This window comes from Podarcis gaigeae, assembly GCF_964106915.1.
Source record: "Podarcis gaigeae genome assembly, chromosome: 15".
Lineage (NCBI taxonomy): Eukaryota > Metazoa > Chordata > Lepidosauria > Squamata > Lacertidae > Podarcis > Podarcis gaigeae.
Genome location: NC_139692.1, coordinates 2,931,910 through 2,945,108, shown reverse-complemented (window position 1 = coordinate 2,945,108; position 13,199 = coordinate 2,931,910). Strand labels below are relative to the sequence as shown.

The 13,199-nt window shown below is 46.3% G+C and overlaps 2 protein-coding genes across 3 annotated transcripts in view; one reads left to right on the top strand and one right to left on the bottom strand.

The window, feature by feature from the left end:
• Positions 1–11,648, top strand: part of LOXL2 (lysyl oxidase like 2) — a 76,690-nt gene extending 65,042 nt beyond the window's left edge. The window contains exons 11-15 of one of the 2 annotated variants that reach the window (XR_014558126.1): positions 3,795–3,910; positions 4,891–5,027; positions 6,626–6,737; positions 7,698–10,748; positions 11,025–11,648. Coding sequence is in view for 1 of the 2 variants with exons in the window: in XM_083713553.1 (XP_083569679.1) it covers positions 3,795–3,910; positions 4,891–5,027; positions 6,626–6,737; positions 7,698–7,768 (436 nt within the window). In the remaining variant the exon portion in view is untranslated. Of the gene's footprint in view, positions 1–3,794; positions 3,911–4,890; positions 5,028–6,625; positions 6,738–7,697 lie in introns of both variants that reach the window. The other variant, XM_083713553.1, reaches the window with a different exon arrangement.
• R3HCC1 (R3H domain and coiled-coil containing 1) overlaps positions 11,556–13,199 on the bottom strand; it is a gene marked incomplete at its 5' end in the record, with an annotated part of 426,543 nt that continues 424,899 nt past the window's right edge. The window contains one exon of the mRNA XM_083715366.1: positions 11,556–12,849. Within this exon, the coding sequence (XP_083571492.1) occupies positions 12,698–12,849 (152 nt within the window). The 3' untranslated portion in view covers positions 11,556–12,697. The remainder of the gene's footprint in view (positions 12,850–13,199) is intronic.

Genomic DNA, 13,199 nt, shown 5'->3' with positions numbered 1-13,199 from the left:
TACATTACACCATATTCATCAGCAAAGATATGTAAGGTTGTAGCCAGTGCTAGTCCTACTCAGAGTAGATCCATTGAAGTTAATAGACATGACTAACTTAGGTTCATAGATTTTAGTTGGATACAACTGGTAATGTTGTATCTAATGTAGCACTAAATTGGGGTCCCATAAACACAAAGATTACTGTTAATACAATTGGACTCCCCCCCTTTTCCCTGTGCAACCCCTACGTAGGGGTTCCTCCATCCCTCTGAAGCCGTTCTGGGGAGTGCTGGGCATGCGTGGAAGGGGGAAGGGAGTCCTGTTGTGCTAGCAGTAATCTTTGGGCTGACGGGGTGAGTTTCTTGAATTATGCAGGCGTTCATCATTTCAGGAGGGGCCCCATTTCCCATCTAGCGCAGGTCTGAATAACTTGTGATTCACCTAACCAAATTCAGCAAGCATTATGGGGCCCACCGCCTCCCCATTTTTGCAGTACTCAGTCAGCTGCAAACACATCACAGTTATCGGCCTCTGGTGGCTGTTGGGCCACGTCTACCTGGGTGGGTCATGAGTTCTACAGGCCTCTTTCTGCTTAATCCCAGAGCCCACCAGAAAAAGAAAAAGAAAGAGGAGTCCCACTTCAGCACGCTGACTCTCTGGCATTTCCAAACAAGCTCGAGTTAAGTGAGGCAGCTGTAGCCCATCCATTTGTTTAAGCCAGTCTCTGTTTGCACTAAGGAATACAGACTCAATTCCTCTTCAGTATTTCCAGTCTGTAAACACCATAATATAAACAACTATCTGAATGAGCAGACATATTTTAGCAACGGAGTCAGACCTGAGGTTTAAAGCTTTTTATTTCTTTTTCTTTTTTGCACTGGAAATACTTTGAGCATCCAACCTCAATGTAAATAGTTTGGACATCTCAAATTTTTCTTCCTCTCCCTGACCATCTCAGCCTGTTCCTGAGCATTTTTGTCCAGGATACAAAACCAGGGAGGCAGGGAGGGCTACTTAACAGGCAGGTAAAAGGAAACCAAAGAACATCTGACAGTGATTCCAGGGCAATTAAAATTTCCCTTTATGCCCCCCCTCCCCTTATGTCAACATATTTAAATAGAATAAACACGATGGGTGTACTAGGTGCTGCTACCTGATACTGAATATCAGCTGTTTAATATTAAGCCATGGTTTATTTTTACAAGTGAAAAAGAGCAAGCGAGCTCCACTTTTCAGATGCTTGGCTTCCCTTAAACTGTGATGTGTCCATTAGAGGAGCTTGGTTTCCAAATGGGGCAAATCTCAATGTTCATCTAGACTCAAGCATCGCCTGAGTGTAGGGCTTAACTTGCGGATATTGGTGCTAGGTGCTTTGAAGGCAAAAAACAGGGAACAGTGGCTCTTTGAGAGACGCTATGGCTCTCCCTTAGCATCCTCTCCACAGGTTTCTAACTTGCTAGCTCCGTAGGTGCTAATAGTCTCAAGCCCAAGTCCATGATAGCCGCCAAGTAATTGGTCAAGGGTTTCACGTTTGTGCTTTTTGGAGAGGGCTCATAGCTCCAGCGGTGTCTGGTGCTCATTGGCACTCCTGGGGTGGGAGGCAGAGGCAGTGATGGAGACAGAGGCAACTTGCTCCTGCTGCTCAGTTCTACAGGGGCAGCCGTGAGACTCAAGCGAAGGAAGCTGAGAGGCAGAGCCACACCCTGAACTGGTTGTCAGTAAGAAGGCAGGCAGGTGAGGGTTGGCTGGTGGGGCAGTGCCCCTTTCCCCCTCTTCACTCAAAGACCACATGGTTCGTATGCAGATGTTAGTTGATGTTGCGTCAAGCTAGTGTTGTTTCACACTGCCCAGTGCATTTTTCCTTTCACTTTCCTTTTTGCAGAAAGTTGGGCGGGGGGGGGGTTGTTGCATAAGAGTGCCAAATCAACTTTAATTGTGTAATTTTAATTTGTCAGTATGTTATTGAAACCCAGCCCAAAATAGAAATATTCTGAAAGCACCCAGCAAAAATATAACTGATATGCTGAGTGCTTCTAGTGAGGTTCTGTGGACCTCTGACAATACAATCTGCCCCATAGCAGAATGCAGAGTATTTTTTGGCATTTTGTTATTTGGAATAACTGCAACTTACTCTTGTGAAGAAACTTAACACGCCTGTCAACTGTTTTACTACCACATGGGTTGAGCAGCCCAGTTTTGAGCCTGAGCAGAGCAGAGTTGGACCTCTTTGCTTCAGGTGCTTTGGCTTATGATACACTCAGCTAAAATATTCCCAATCCTTGAGGACAAAATGAGTGGAAATTTCCCCTATGAGGAAAGCTTTCAGCAGTTGGGGCATTTTGGTTTAGAAACAAGGCGAGTCTCAACTTATGCTTGGCATGGAGAAAGTGAGTTGAGGAGTTTTCCCCCCTCTCTCATAATACTAGGACTCAGGGACATCAGATGAAACTGAATGTTGGAAGATTCAGGATGGACGAAAGAAACTACTTCTTTATACAGGGCAGAATTAAATGATGAGATTTGTAGCCCCAGCAGGTAGCGATGACCACCCATTGGATTAGACAAATTCATGGTGGTTACTAGCCATCATGGCTATGTTTTTGTCTCCATGGTCAGAGACTGTATCCGTCCGAATAACAGTTGCTGGAAACGGCAGCAGGAGAGCTTGCTCTCATGCTTGCATCCTGCTTTGGGGCTTGCCAGAGGCAGCTGCCTGGCCCCTGTGAGGACAGGCGGACCTCTGCCCTGATCCAGCAGGCTCTTCTTGGGTTCCTAAAGCATGTGCTTGGCTTGATAGGATACAGTAATCTTTATTGTCATTGTCCCATACAGAACAACAAAATTGAAAAAATCTACATCAGACAGTCAAAAACCCACAAGCCTGCTATCCCAGCTATCCCAGCCTGGTTAGCCCCTAAAAACTCTGATACCCCATAATTGAATACAATATACTCCCACAGAGACTACCTTACACTGTGTTTAAAACCAAAATCGCATTTGGATAGAAACTGTTTCTCAGGCAGCTAGTCTTAGTCTTTATAACCCTGTACCTTCTTCCAGAAGGCAGAAGCTGAAAGAGATCATTTCCGGTGTGCGCACTATCCTGCGCTATCTCTGCAGCTTTCTTATGGCACCTGGAAGCATAGATTTGATCCAAGGTGGGAAGAGTGCACCCAATTATTCTCTCCGCAGTCTTTACAACCCTGGACAGCGTTGTTTTTTCCCTGACTGTGCAGCTCCCAAACCACACACACAGACCATAAGTTAATACACTCTTGTGCAATGAGCTATGGCACATGGACTCAAATGTGCTGTTGTCTGGGTCAGAGTAACATGAATTCCCAGATTAAATGGCTGCATATGGTGTTGATTTCCTGCTTCTATACTAATGTTATAAGGCTAAATTTTTGTTACAAAATTCCCACATTTAGGGTACATTCTGATCTGGCTAGTGAGCATTGTCTGAAAAATGCCTGCTAATAACTTGGTTAAGGAAAGGATCACATGTCCTCTAGGGAATTAGAGCTATGCTTCTGGCTCCACATCACCAATCCTACTGGAAAACAGCATTTCCTCCTCCCAGTGAATAAAGGTGTTGACTTGCTTTGGCTGTAGCATTGCATATGCTATATGGCATTTTGATATGTGTTAGTCTACAGCCCACGAGGCAGGAAGATCAAGGGGTGAAGTTGCTTCCCCAAATAAGAGGAATTACACCCCAGGCGGCGCTGTCAATAAATCTGGGCAGCATTGCTGTAGAAGTATGGAACCTGTCCTTCATCAAACTGTTTGCTTTCTTCTCACTCATGCAGGCATTACCACAGCATGGAAGTGTTCACACATTATGATCTGCTGGACCTCAATGGGACAAAGGTAGCGGAAGGTCACAAGGCCAGCTTCTGCTTGGAAGACAGCGAATGCCTAGACGGTACATGCATTCCTAATATACCCATGAAATACACTCCAATGTAAAATAACCCATTCCGCTCTCATTTCTACTGGGGGGTCTGCTAAAGATGGGTGGAGAAATGTGTGCAATTCACGTTTAAGAATTCGTGATTCTCAAAACAAAATCCGTACAAAATGAAATGTAACAATCCTTCAAAATTTGCACTTCTTCAAATGATACAGTGCAGGTCTACAGGAGCAACAAAAAGTTTATTATTTATTTCATAAAATTTGCTTGATGGGGGGGAGAGAACCACCTCAAAGCTGTTTACAGGTGTCATACAAAACTGTGTATATTGATAAAAGGTTTGGCCCCCCAAAGCAAACATTCCTGAACATAACGTGTGAAAATGCATATAGTTAGGGTGAAATTGCTTGTGAAAAATTGTATATCATGAGAACACATATGCAAAGGTGTGAGGATTTTTTGTGTCAGCTTGTGAACTGATGTGAATTCTTGGCTGTCTTAACTTGGCTGTGTTGCGGTCCTCGGTCTGTTGCAAATTGATTGTAGTATTCATTCACAATTGGGACAAGTGTGGTGAGGCAGAGACTCAGTGGAAAGGGAAGTTCTGCTCCAGAGGCCCCTAAAGCTCTGCTTTAAGCATGGTTGGTGCCCCAGTCATCTCTATGCTGCTCAAGGACAGATGCATGAGATGCGCACATGGATTGTACATCCGCACTTGGAACCACTTGCTTGACACTTTCATCAGAGCACTAGAGCTGGAGGGGAGGCATAACAGCCCCTGGCAAGACTGGGGAAAGGAGAGAAAATAGCCGTTGCCAACTAACCTGGGAGGTGGGGCTGTAAATTAAGCATCCGGGGCGTCACAACAAGGTTGGGCTTCCAAGTTCTACAGCCCAAACACTTCCCTGAAGCCAGGACTTCCTACAGGGCCTCTTGGCACCACGCTGCTGCTGCTCCTGTTTTTTCCACATGTGCTTCCTTTCCCCCTTTAGGTTTCCAGAAGCAATATGAATGCGCCAATTTTGGGGAGCAAGGGATCACGGTTGGATGCTGGGATGTGTACCGGCATGACATTGACTGCCAGTGGATTGACATTACAGATCTTGTGCCAGGAGAATACTTTTTCCGGGTAAGCTGGGATTCTTCAGATTCTGGAGTGCTATCAGAGTAGCTAAGAGCCAGTTCATGCCATCACCAAAACCAAGTGGCAGTAAACCTTTTAGGTGGATAGTAGCATTCAGGTTGCAGGTGGTGGCGAGGAGTAAAGGTAAAGGGACCATTAGGTCCAGTCGTGACCAGTTCTAGGATTGTGGCGCTCATCTCACTTTATTGGCCGAGGGAACCGGCGTACAGCTTCCAGGCGAGGAGTACTGCATGTTTAAATGCCATATAAAAGGGGCCAGTTAAGAACGGTGTTTCAGCTTTAGGACAGGGTGGCTGACTTAGGACCAGCAGATGTTGTTGGACTACAGTGCTTGACATTCTTGGCTACTAGCCATGCTGGTTGGGGCCAAGGAGCTGGAGTCCAGCAGCAGCTTGAGGGCCACACCAGTCCCCTGTCCCTGATTTAGGAATCCTATAGATATTTTGCAACTTGTGAACTGACCATTAGGCAACCTACAAAACCATAATATGCATTTCCCAAGATACTTCTTCAGAGTTAATTGCAAATAGAAAGCAAAGGACAACTTGAAAAGGTTTTTAAAATCCTGCCTGTGGTCACATTAAATATCAAGGTCTATTCATAAATACTTGATATGTTTGGTATAAGTATCAGCCTTGCATTGCAGCATGGAATACATTTTATGCTATTCATTTTGTTTTAAGCTTTTATTATTATTTTATTGTTTTTGTACTCCTCTTGCCTTCATGACTGTTCTTATGATTTTTATTTTTATAAGTAACAAGGTCTTTGAGAAATGATAATGAAACCACAATAAAATAATCCAGTTTTTTAAAAACTCTGTGGGGTATAAATAAATAATATTTACTTGGGTTTAACCTGCCCAATTGGTGAGCAATTGTGTCTGAAGTTGTGTAGTAAAGGTAAAGGTAAAGGTACCCCTGCCCGTACAGGCCAGTCTTGACAGACTCTAGGGTTGTGCGCTCATCTCACTCTAGAGGCCGGGAGCCAGCGCTGTCCGCAGACACTTCCAGGTCACGTGGCCAGCGTGACGAAGCTGGTCTGGCGAACCGGCACCAGAGCAGCACACAGAACGCCGTTTACCTTCCTGCCAGTAAGCGGTCCCTATTTATCTACTTGCACCCAGGGGTGCTTTCGAACTGCTAGGTTGGCAGGCCCTGGGACCGAGCGACGGGAGCGCACCCCGCCGTGGGGATTCGAACCGCCGACCTTTCGATCGGCAAGTCCTAGGCGCTGAGGCTATAGCCCACAGTGCCACTCGCACCCCCAAGTTGTGTAGAATGAGTAGCAAATAATTTCAGGGAAATAGATTGTTTTTATTCATTTATGCTGTTAATATGTGATGTTAAGTTCTCAAAAAGGATGAAAAAGTTCAGACAGAAAGAAACAGGATGTGAGAGAGTGCAGAGAACTGTGGTCTCCAAAATTAGTCATACTTTGAGTAGACCTATTGAACTGCATATTCTACACCTCCGCAAACAGGATAGTTTGAATACATGCAGCCCCAGCATTCCCCCACTTCTGGATCAGGATCTATGTCTTAGATAAGATGGCCCTAAGATCCCTTTGTCTGTCCTTCCCAGATCATTGTCAACCCAAACAAAGAAGTGGCAGAGTCCGATTATTCCAATAACGTCATGAAGTGCAAGTGCAAGTACGAACTTCACCGGGTCTGGATGTACAACTGCCATATAGGTAAGTTCATTATAGAAGAAAAAGAGAAAAGTCTAGCGGGAGAGATGAGCTTTGCATCAAGGGGGTGATTCAGCGGTGTGTGTAAAGCAAAGGGGATCTGTGGCCTTGCAGGTGTTGCTGTTCTGTCACCCCTGACCAGGCAGGCTGGCGGGAGCGGGAGGGGCACAGGTTGCCCACACTGGAGTGTACACATCAGAGTGTAGAAGGATTCCTTCTTTTCTGTCCCCCCCCCCCATTTCATTACTCATTTGTTAGAATGACATTTGTTTAGTTAATGGGCACTAGTTTATTCACTGCTGTAACTCCCATTCATTGTCCTCTTGTGATGGATGTCAATGTGAGACTTGGCCTGTAGCACTGTCTGTTGCTTGGGAGTTTTGCACCCAGTTGGCGTGACATTTCTAGGCATCCTACCACTCTTTCAATACATTGGACCAACCAAATTTCAGATAAAATCTACATTTCATAGGCAGTTTTAAAATACAGACAACTCCCCATTTAAATTCCCATTGCTTTCTATGAGGAGACACGACTGTTCTTCATATGCTTGTCGCTTTGTGTTTTCCATCCAGAACTGGCACAAAATATTTAGTTATTCTACTATCCAGACACACACAGTGGGGTCTCCAGTTTACAAGGCACGGAGACTCAGCCTAACTCCTTCCTGTAACATTTCTGTGACCTGTACAGGCTGCAAGTGAAATTAATTGGTTTTTGATTGCAACTTATTTATCTGAATTCTCATTCGTTTGTTTTATTTAACTTATGTACTACACTTTGTTACCAAAAAATGCTAGAGTAATTTACACAATTAAACAAATGAAACGTGTTTTTTAAAAGAAATGCAACCCTAGTAAGGGGCAATTTAGACACACGGCTTTCTGCTTTCAGACACGGGTAGCAAAACTGCCTATGACACTGTCTTTTCCCATTTTTTCCTCCCCCTCACCCCGACTGCAGCTGATGCCTTCAGTGAAGAAATAGAAGAACAGTTTGATTTCAATGGACTCCTCAACAACCAAGTGTCTTAATTGGCCTCTTTTTAAGGAGGGAAGAATACCTTTTCCCAAGATTTCCCTAACCACTGCACAGAAAACTAAAGTAATCAAGCAAACAACTATGAACTTTTAAAATTAGCTTTGTAAGTTATTTTCAAGTGTGTGCTCCATGCCTACTTTATGGTGTTCAGCAGAAGAAAACGGGTTGACACTTATTTCACATCCATTCCAGCTGAATGACGATTTTGCACTACCTGTAAGACCTCCTTACCCTTCGTGGGGACCCTAACTTATTCACAAGGAATTATTTGCAAGCTCTCATCACACCTTTGTTCATACAGAGGCAGCAGCGCCACCTGCCCACAACCTGCGTAAAGGATGCCTGGTGCTGCCAAAATATTTTCATTTTTAAGGGAATTCCTTTCTCGGCCTTCGTGTTCTGCCTTGATAAAGATTTGAAAAATCCGACTCTACACCACTGGCGCAGAACAGAAGAATCATGACACACGGAGGTCTTGAGACACTCTGTCGTATTAATTTCCTGTACTGTCACACTCGTTGGCACCTCCTTCTCTGAGAGCACCTCTGACACTCAGTTTTGACAGAAGGTTTGAGATACCACAGTGAGGAAAAATCTGCCAAGTCATTTCATATATCTTGGTTTTTGATGCCACTAGACTGTGAATTTTTTTTAAGACAGTAAGCTATTCCCTTGCCTACATTTTTCCTTTGACACGTACCTTCCTGCCACCCCCCTTCACTTCCCACCCCCACCATGAATACTGCAAATAAGAAACCCACTACCAAAGATAACTAATGGCTTTATGCCCTCGAGGTCACACATCCCTTCTTACTAAGTCAGGCTATCCTGTGATGGTGCAGGAAGGGAGAGCTTAAAAACACACACATTAGTAAATGCATAATGGTGCTCAGCACATGTGCCTCTGTTTGTTTGAGGCCATGCACTCGCATTGCAACAGGTGCTGACAGATCTACACCCTACTTGAATCTCTTAAAGTGCTTTTGTCCAGGAAAAGAAAGAGCTGGTGTGATTTGTGTTATTTCCAGTGACTAGAACCAGCTGCTGTCCTTTTATTGCATTTTGTTTTGTTTACTCTTCTGCTGCATGGTTAAAGAATGGGGCTGCAAGACAGAATTAGTTCAACCTTGCCTCTCTGGAGCAGACCACAGTTCATCTAGTCTACTCTTCTGCTTCCAGAAGCAGACAGCCAGGTGCTCCAGGATGTTCAGAAAGCAGGACAACAAAGATAACGGTCCTCTATTTGTCCTAAGCACCTGGTAATTAGAGGTAAAAAGGTAAAAATCAAGAGGTGTACTGTATCTGTCCCTAGAGGCTCTGCCATAGCTACTAGTCATTGGTAGACCACGCTCTATGCCCCACTTGTTTTGGGTGAAGGAATTAAAAGGATACCTAAAGCTCAGGCAGAGAACACAAGAGTGATTTGGGAGCTTTCCCTTCTTAGAACCTCTCCATCACCTCCCTTGTGTGATGTGTGAAAATAAAAAAAACTGCTATAACTGGAGAAATGAATTATAGACCCACACACGGTGCTATCAGAATTGTATTGTCCGCTAGTGGAGAGACTAAAAAGCAAGCTAGGTTCATCCCTCTTCTTAATCAAGGACTGAATTTTCCACAGCAAACCCATTCTCTCATCCTCCAGTTCAGGCTGCAAAATGAAAGTCGCTAGACCTTTTTTGCATGGAAAATGAGGATTACGGAAAGACATTTTAGCTATGCAAAGTACTATATGAATAACTTGATGGTGATGCTTACTGCTTGTAGATGTTTTGCAGTAATGCACAGGAAGGATTTCATTGTCTGTTATTCTTTCCCCCATGTATAACCTACCTCACAGGGGTGTTGTGAGGCTAACGGCCAGTTCACATAGCCAGGCTAGGGCTGGCCACTTTGTTCCTTCGGCAGGTGATGAGTGTAATCATTTGACCAGGAACCAAAGCCAGCAGTATGTCAAGGCACCCAAAGTCCACACTGCAAGGATGCAAGGCAAGCGATGTGGGGTGGTCAAGCAGGCCTGGCGCATGAGGGGCAGGAGGAGCCACTCAGCAGCTACCAAGTTGAGAAGGGGGCTTGCTTCCCATGGGTAGGAGCTGGATGAGACATCCAGAGGCCTTATTTGTGAATGATTGACAGCAGCAGTTTACAATAGCCTGAGGACCACAACACAGGCCACCTCCATCCCTTCACCGTTGCTGCCCTTATGCTATAACCAAAATAGAAGAAACGTTGTCTGGAGCTGGGCTGTATGGAAATGCCAGGCAAGGTCTCCGACTACTACTGCAAGGGAGTGGGGGGGGGGGCAGGAATCCGCATTATACCTCTTCCACCACAGTGGGGTTTGTCAGAAACTTTGCCTCTTTGGGAAGAGTGAGGCTTGTTCCAGACTACCTGAGCCTGGCAGCTGTGCTACGTCAGCCATGTGGAGGCTGCAGCAGCAGCAGCAGCAGCAGCATAGTAACTGCCAGAGCAGCTCCTCCAGTGTAGGACCACCTGTGCAATACTGGGATCAGGAACACAGCTGCATCCCATGCTGCCCAGGATGTGGCCATTCTGAGTGGCAATCAATAGAAGGGATTAGAGGGACATCAAAAGTTGCCTTCCAGGGAGTCAGACCACTTATCCATCCAGCTGAGCACCCTCTACTCTGACTGGCAGGGGCACTCCAGGACCTCCAAGGGAGAGCCTTCCATCACCGGCTACTTAATTTTAAGATTAACAAGCCACCGCCTGCAGGTGCCAGGGATAGGATTTTCTGCATCAAGCCATGTGCTCTGCCACTGAGCTGTCGTCCTTTCCCAGCACAGAAGCCTGCAAGCAGGAGATGCCTCTCACCTGCCACACCTTCAGGCAGCTGCTCAGTTATGGTGACTGAAGCTATCAGCTTAAGTGCTAAAGTTCTCCTTCCCTGGCTGATATGGACAGCAGCCAAACCCTTTCCATGTGCCCTCAAGCTGCTTCTGGTGCCCATAGGCTCTGGGTAGAGCCCACATTGCTGGAGTGAAACAGATGGGTATGCAGAGGTCAGTCCATAATTGAGTTAAGCAGGCTTGCTCCTTGTTCAAAGCAATTGAACCAGAGCTTCCAAAATTTAGGCCCTGAGCCGGATTCCAATGCAAGGGTTTCCAGTGCTTCTCAAACTTGGGCCCCCCAGCTGTTGTTGGACTGCAGCTCCCATCATCCCTGACCCCTGGTCCTGCTAGCTAGGGGTGATGGGAGTTGTAGTCCAACAACAGCTGGAGATCCAAGTTTGAGGAGCACTGGCTTAATCAGTAACAGGCCTGCTCAAGTGGAGCCGCAATGGGCTGACCTGGATTCCCAATGTTGTGCATCGCTGCTGGTTACCGAGGCAAAGCGACAGGGGAGCAGGGAGCTTGACAGAGCCATGGAGCCAGCCCATGACACTTCATGGTCCTGATGCTGCAGCCAAGCCAAGCCCACCACTGGCTTTCCCCTTCTTCCGTTGGTAACTGGCAGCGACACACAGCTTGGGGAAGTCAGGTGCTGACCAAAGTGCCGCTTCTTGACAAACTGAAGAATTACAGCCACCTCCCACAATCTGCTGCCAGGCAGGATTGATCTATACTTGTTTGTTCCAGGTTGGTTTTTTACAAACACAACTTATGGCAAATGGGCAGTTTTCTCTCTCTTACCACTAACGGAGAAGAAAGTTAAGGTCCAGAAGGGGCCCACTTCCCCCAAAAAGGAACCAGTTAGAGAACAGGAAGTAGTTGTTACAAGATAGTGGGCAACAGAGGATTCAGAAAACCACCGTGCATGTTGATTTGTGTATTAACAGCTTTAATTTTAAAGAAGAAAACCCAGAAAAAAATATTTACAAACTTCAGTAAATAAGATATTGACTCCTGCAAACATGTCTCTCTCCTGTCTGCTTGTAAACTAAAACAGCCCCCCCCTCCAGGTGGGGGCAGGGATGCGCGTCTCACTGGTTCTCCCTACATAACTGAATGGAAGTTTTCCTTCCAGTGAGTTTGCAGCTAAGTGCTCACCTACAGGGGGGGCTCAATGTGGGGTAGAAGCAGACTAGAGCTGGGGCAGCTCTGGCCCTCCTGATGCTGCTAAGACCCTGCTTCCCGTCTGGTCCAGCAAGCATTTGCACTGGGGTCAGTGATGGTTGGAACTGCGAGAGTCCCCCACCCCTTAAGCACACATTCTGCCTCCATCTCATCTCTTCAATGCCCAGCGGCTCCTCTGGGAGAATTTCTAGTGGACAAATGGCAAGGAAGCACTTGATCCTTCGGCTGCTGCATTCCCCCCACAAGGAGATCCAAACCTGAGTTTCAAACACACACACCTGGAACCTGAAACAGGTGAATGGAGGGGGCAGGGGGCGCATCTTCTGCACTCCCACCCCTGGAAATTGCGCTCTCTTCTCTCCACAAGAGGTTTGGAAGAGACATGGAATGGGAAACCAAAATTGTCCAGTTCCACCTTAATGGGCCCAAGGAACGTCCCGTGCAAACAAAACACCAGATCCCAGCCCCGGCCAACTTTTCAGAGCGCAGGTTTTTAAATTAAAATAAAATCAGCCAAGTCACATATACATAGAAGAAAACCTTTATAAGGTATTTCAGTTCTACTGCACTTGGCTAATTGGGACAGTTCTCTTCTTGCGCTAGAGCGCCCTCTTGTGGTGCCTGTATGAAGGTCAGCCTCCTTCCCAGCAAGTGTCAAGGAAGTTCAGTGCCCAACAGTAACTCTCATGGGCTTGGAATCCCTGTCCGGTTTCAAACACAACCAGCCACTTTCACCACCAACTTCTTACTACTTCCATAGTAAAAGAAACCTGCAACCACCACCGAGCCAGCTGAGCACAGATGAGGCCTGCAATCATCGTGAGGAGTACAGTTTTAATACCACCCCCAGACCATCACCTCAAGCCACACAGGGCAACCTGCTTTTTACTCTGGCAAGCTTGTGCTTTCTGCTGGATCCAGCACTTGCCAGCCGGAGCTCCGTGGAGGTTTGCGCTGTAATCCCAGGGCCCTGGTCACCAGCCTCCGAGCCACCGCCATGTCCGTCTGAGGTCTCTCTTTGGCCAGCTGAAGGAGTTCTGGGGGGAAATGGAAGAGGAGAAGGAGTCATGGAGCAACAGGGGTGCAGTGGGAGAGAGACGCAGCCTGGTCCGGGGTGGAGAGTCTGAAGGGTCTGGCAAAAGGGGTTTGGACTCCCAGGTTCTCTTTCCACAGTCCGGAGATGGGCTGGTCTAGACATGAAGGCAGCTGAGTGGGGCATAACATTGCAAGTGATAACACCGTTTTTTAAGACTTCAACAAAATTTTTAAAAAGCCAAGCATGAACACTATCACCTCCCTGAAAGTATATTAAAAAAGAAAATCGGCACCTCAGAGAGAAAGTTTCTTACTCAGTCCACTTCCTGCTACGAGCCTAGCTAAATTCACT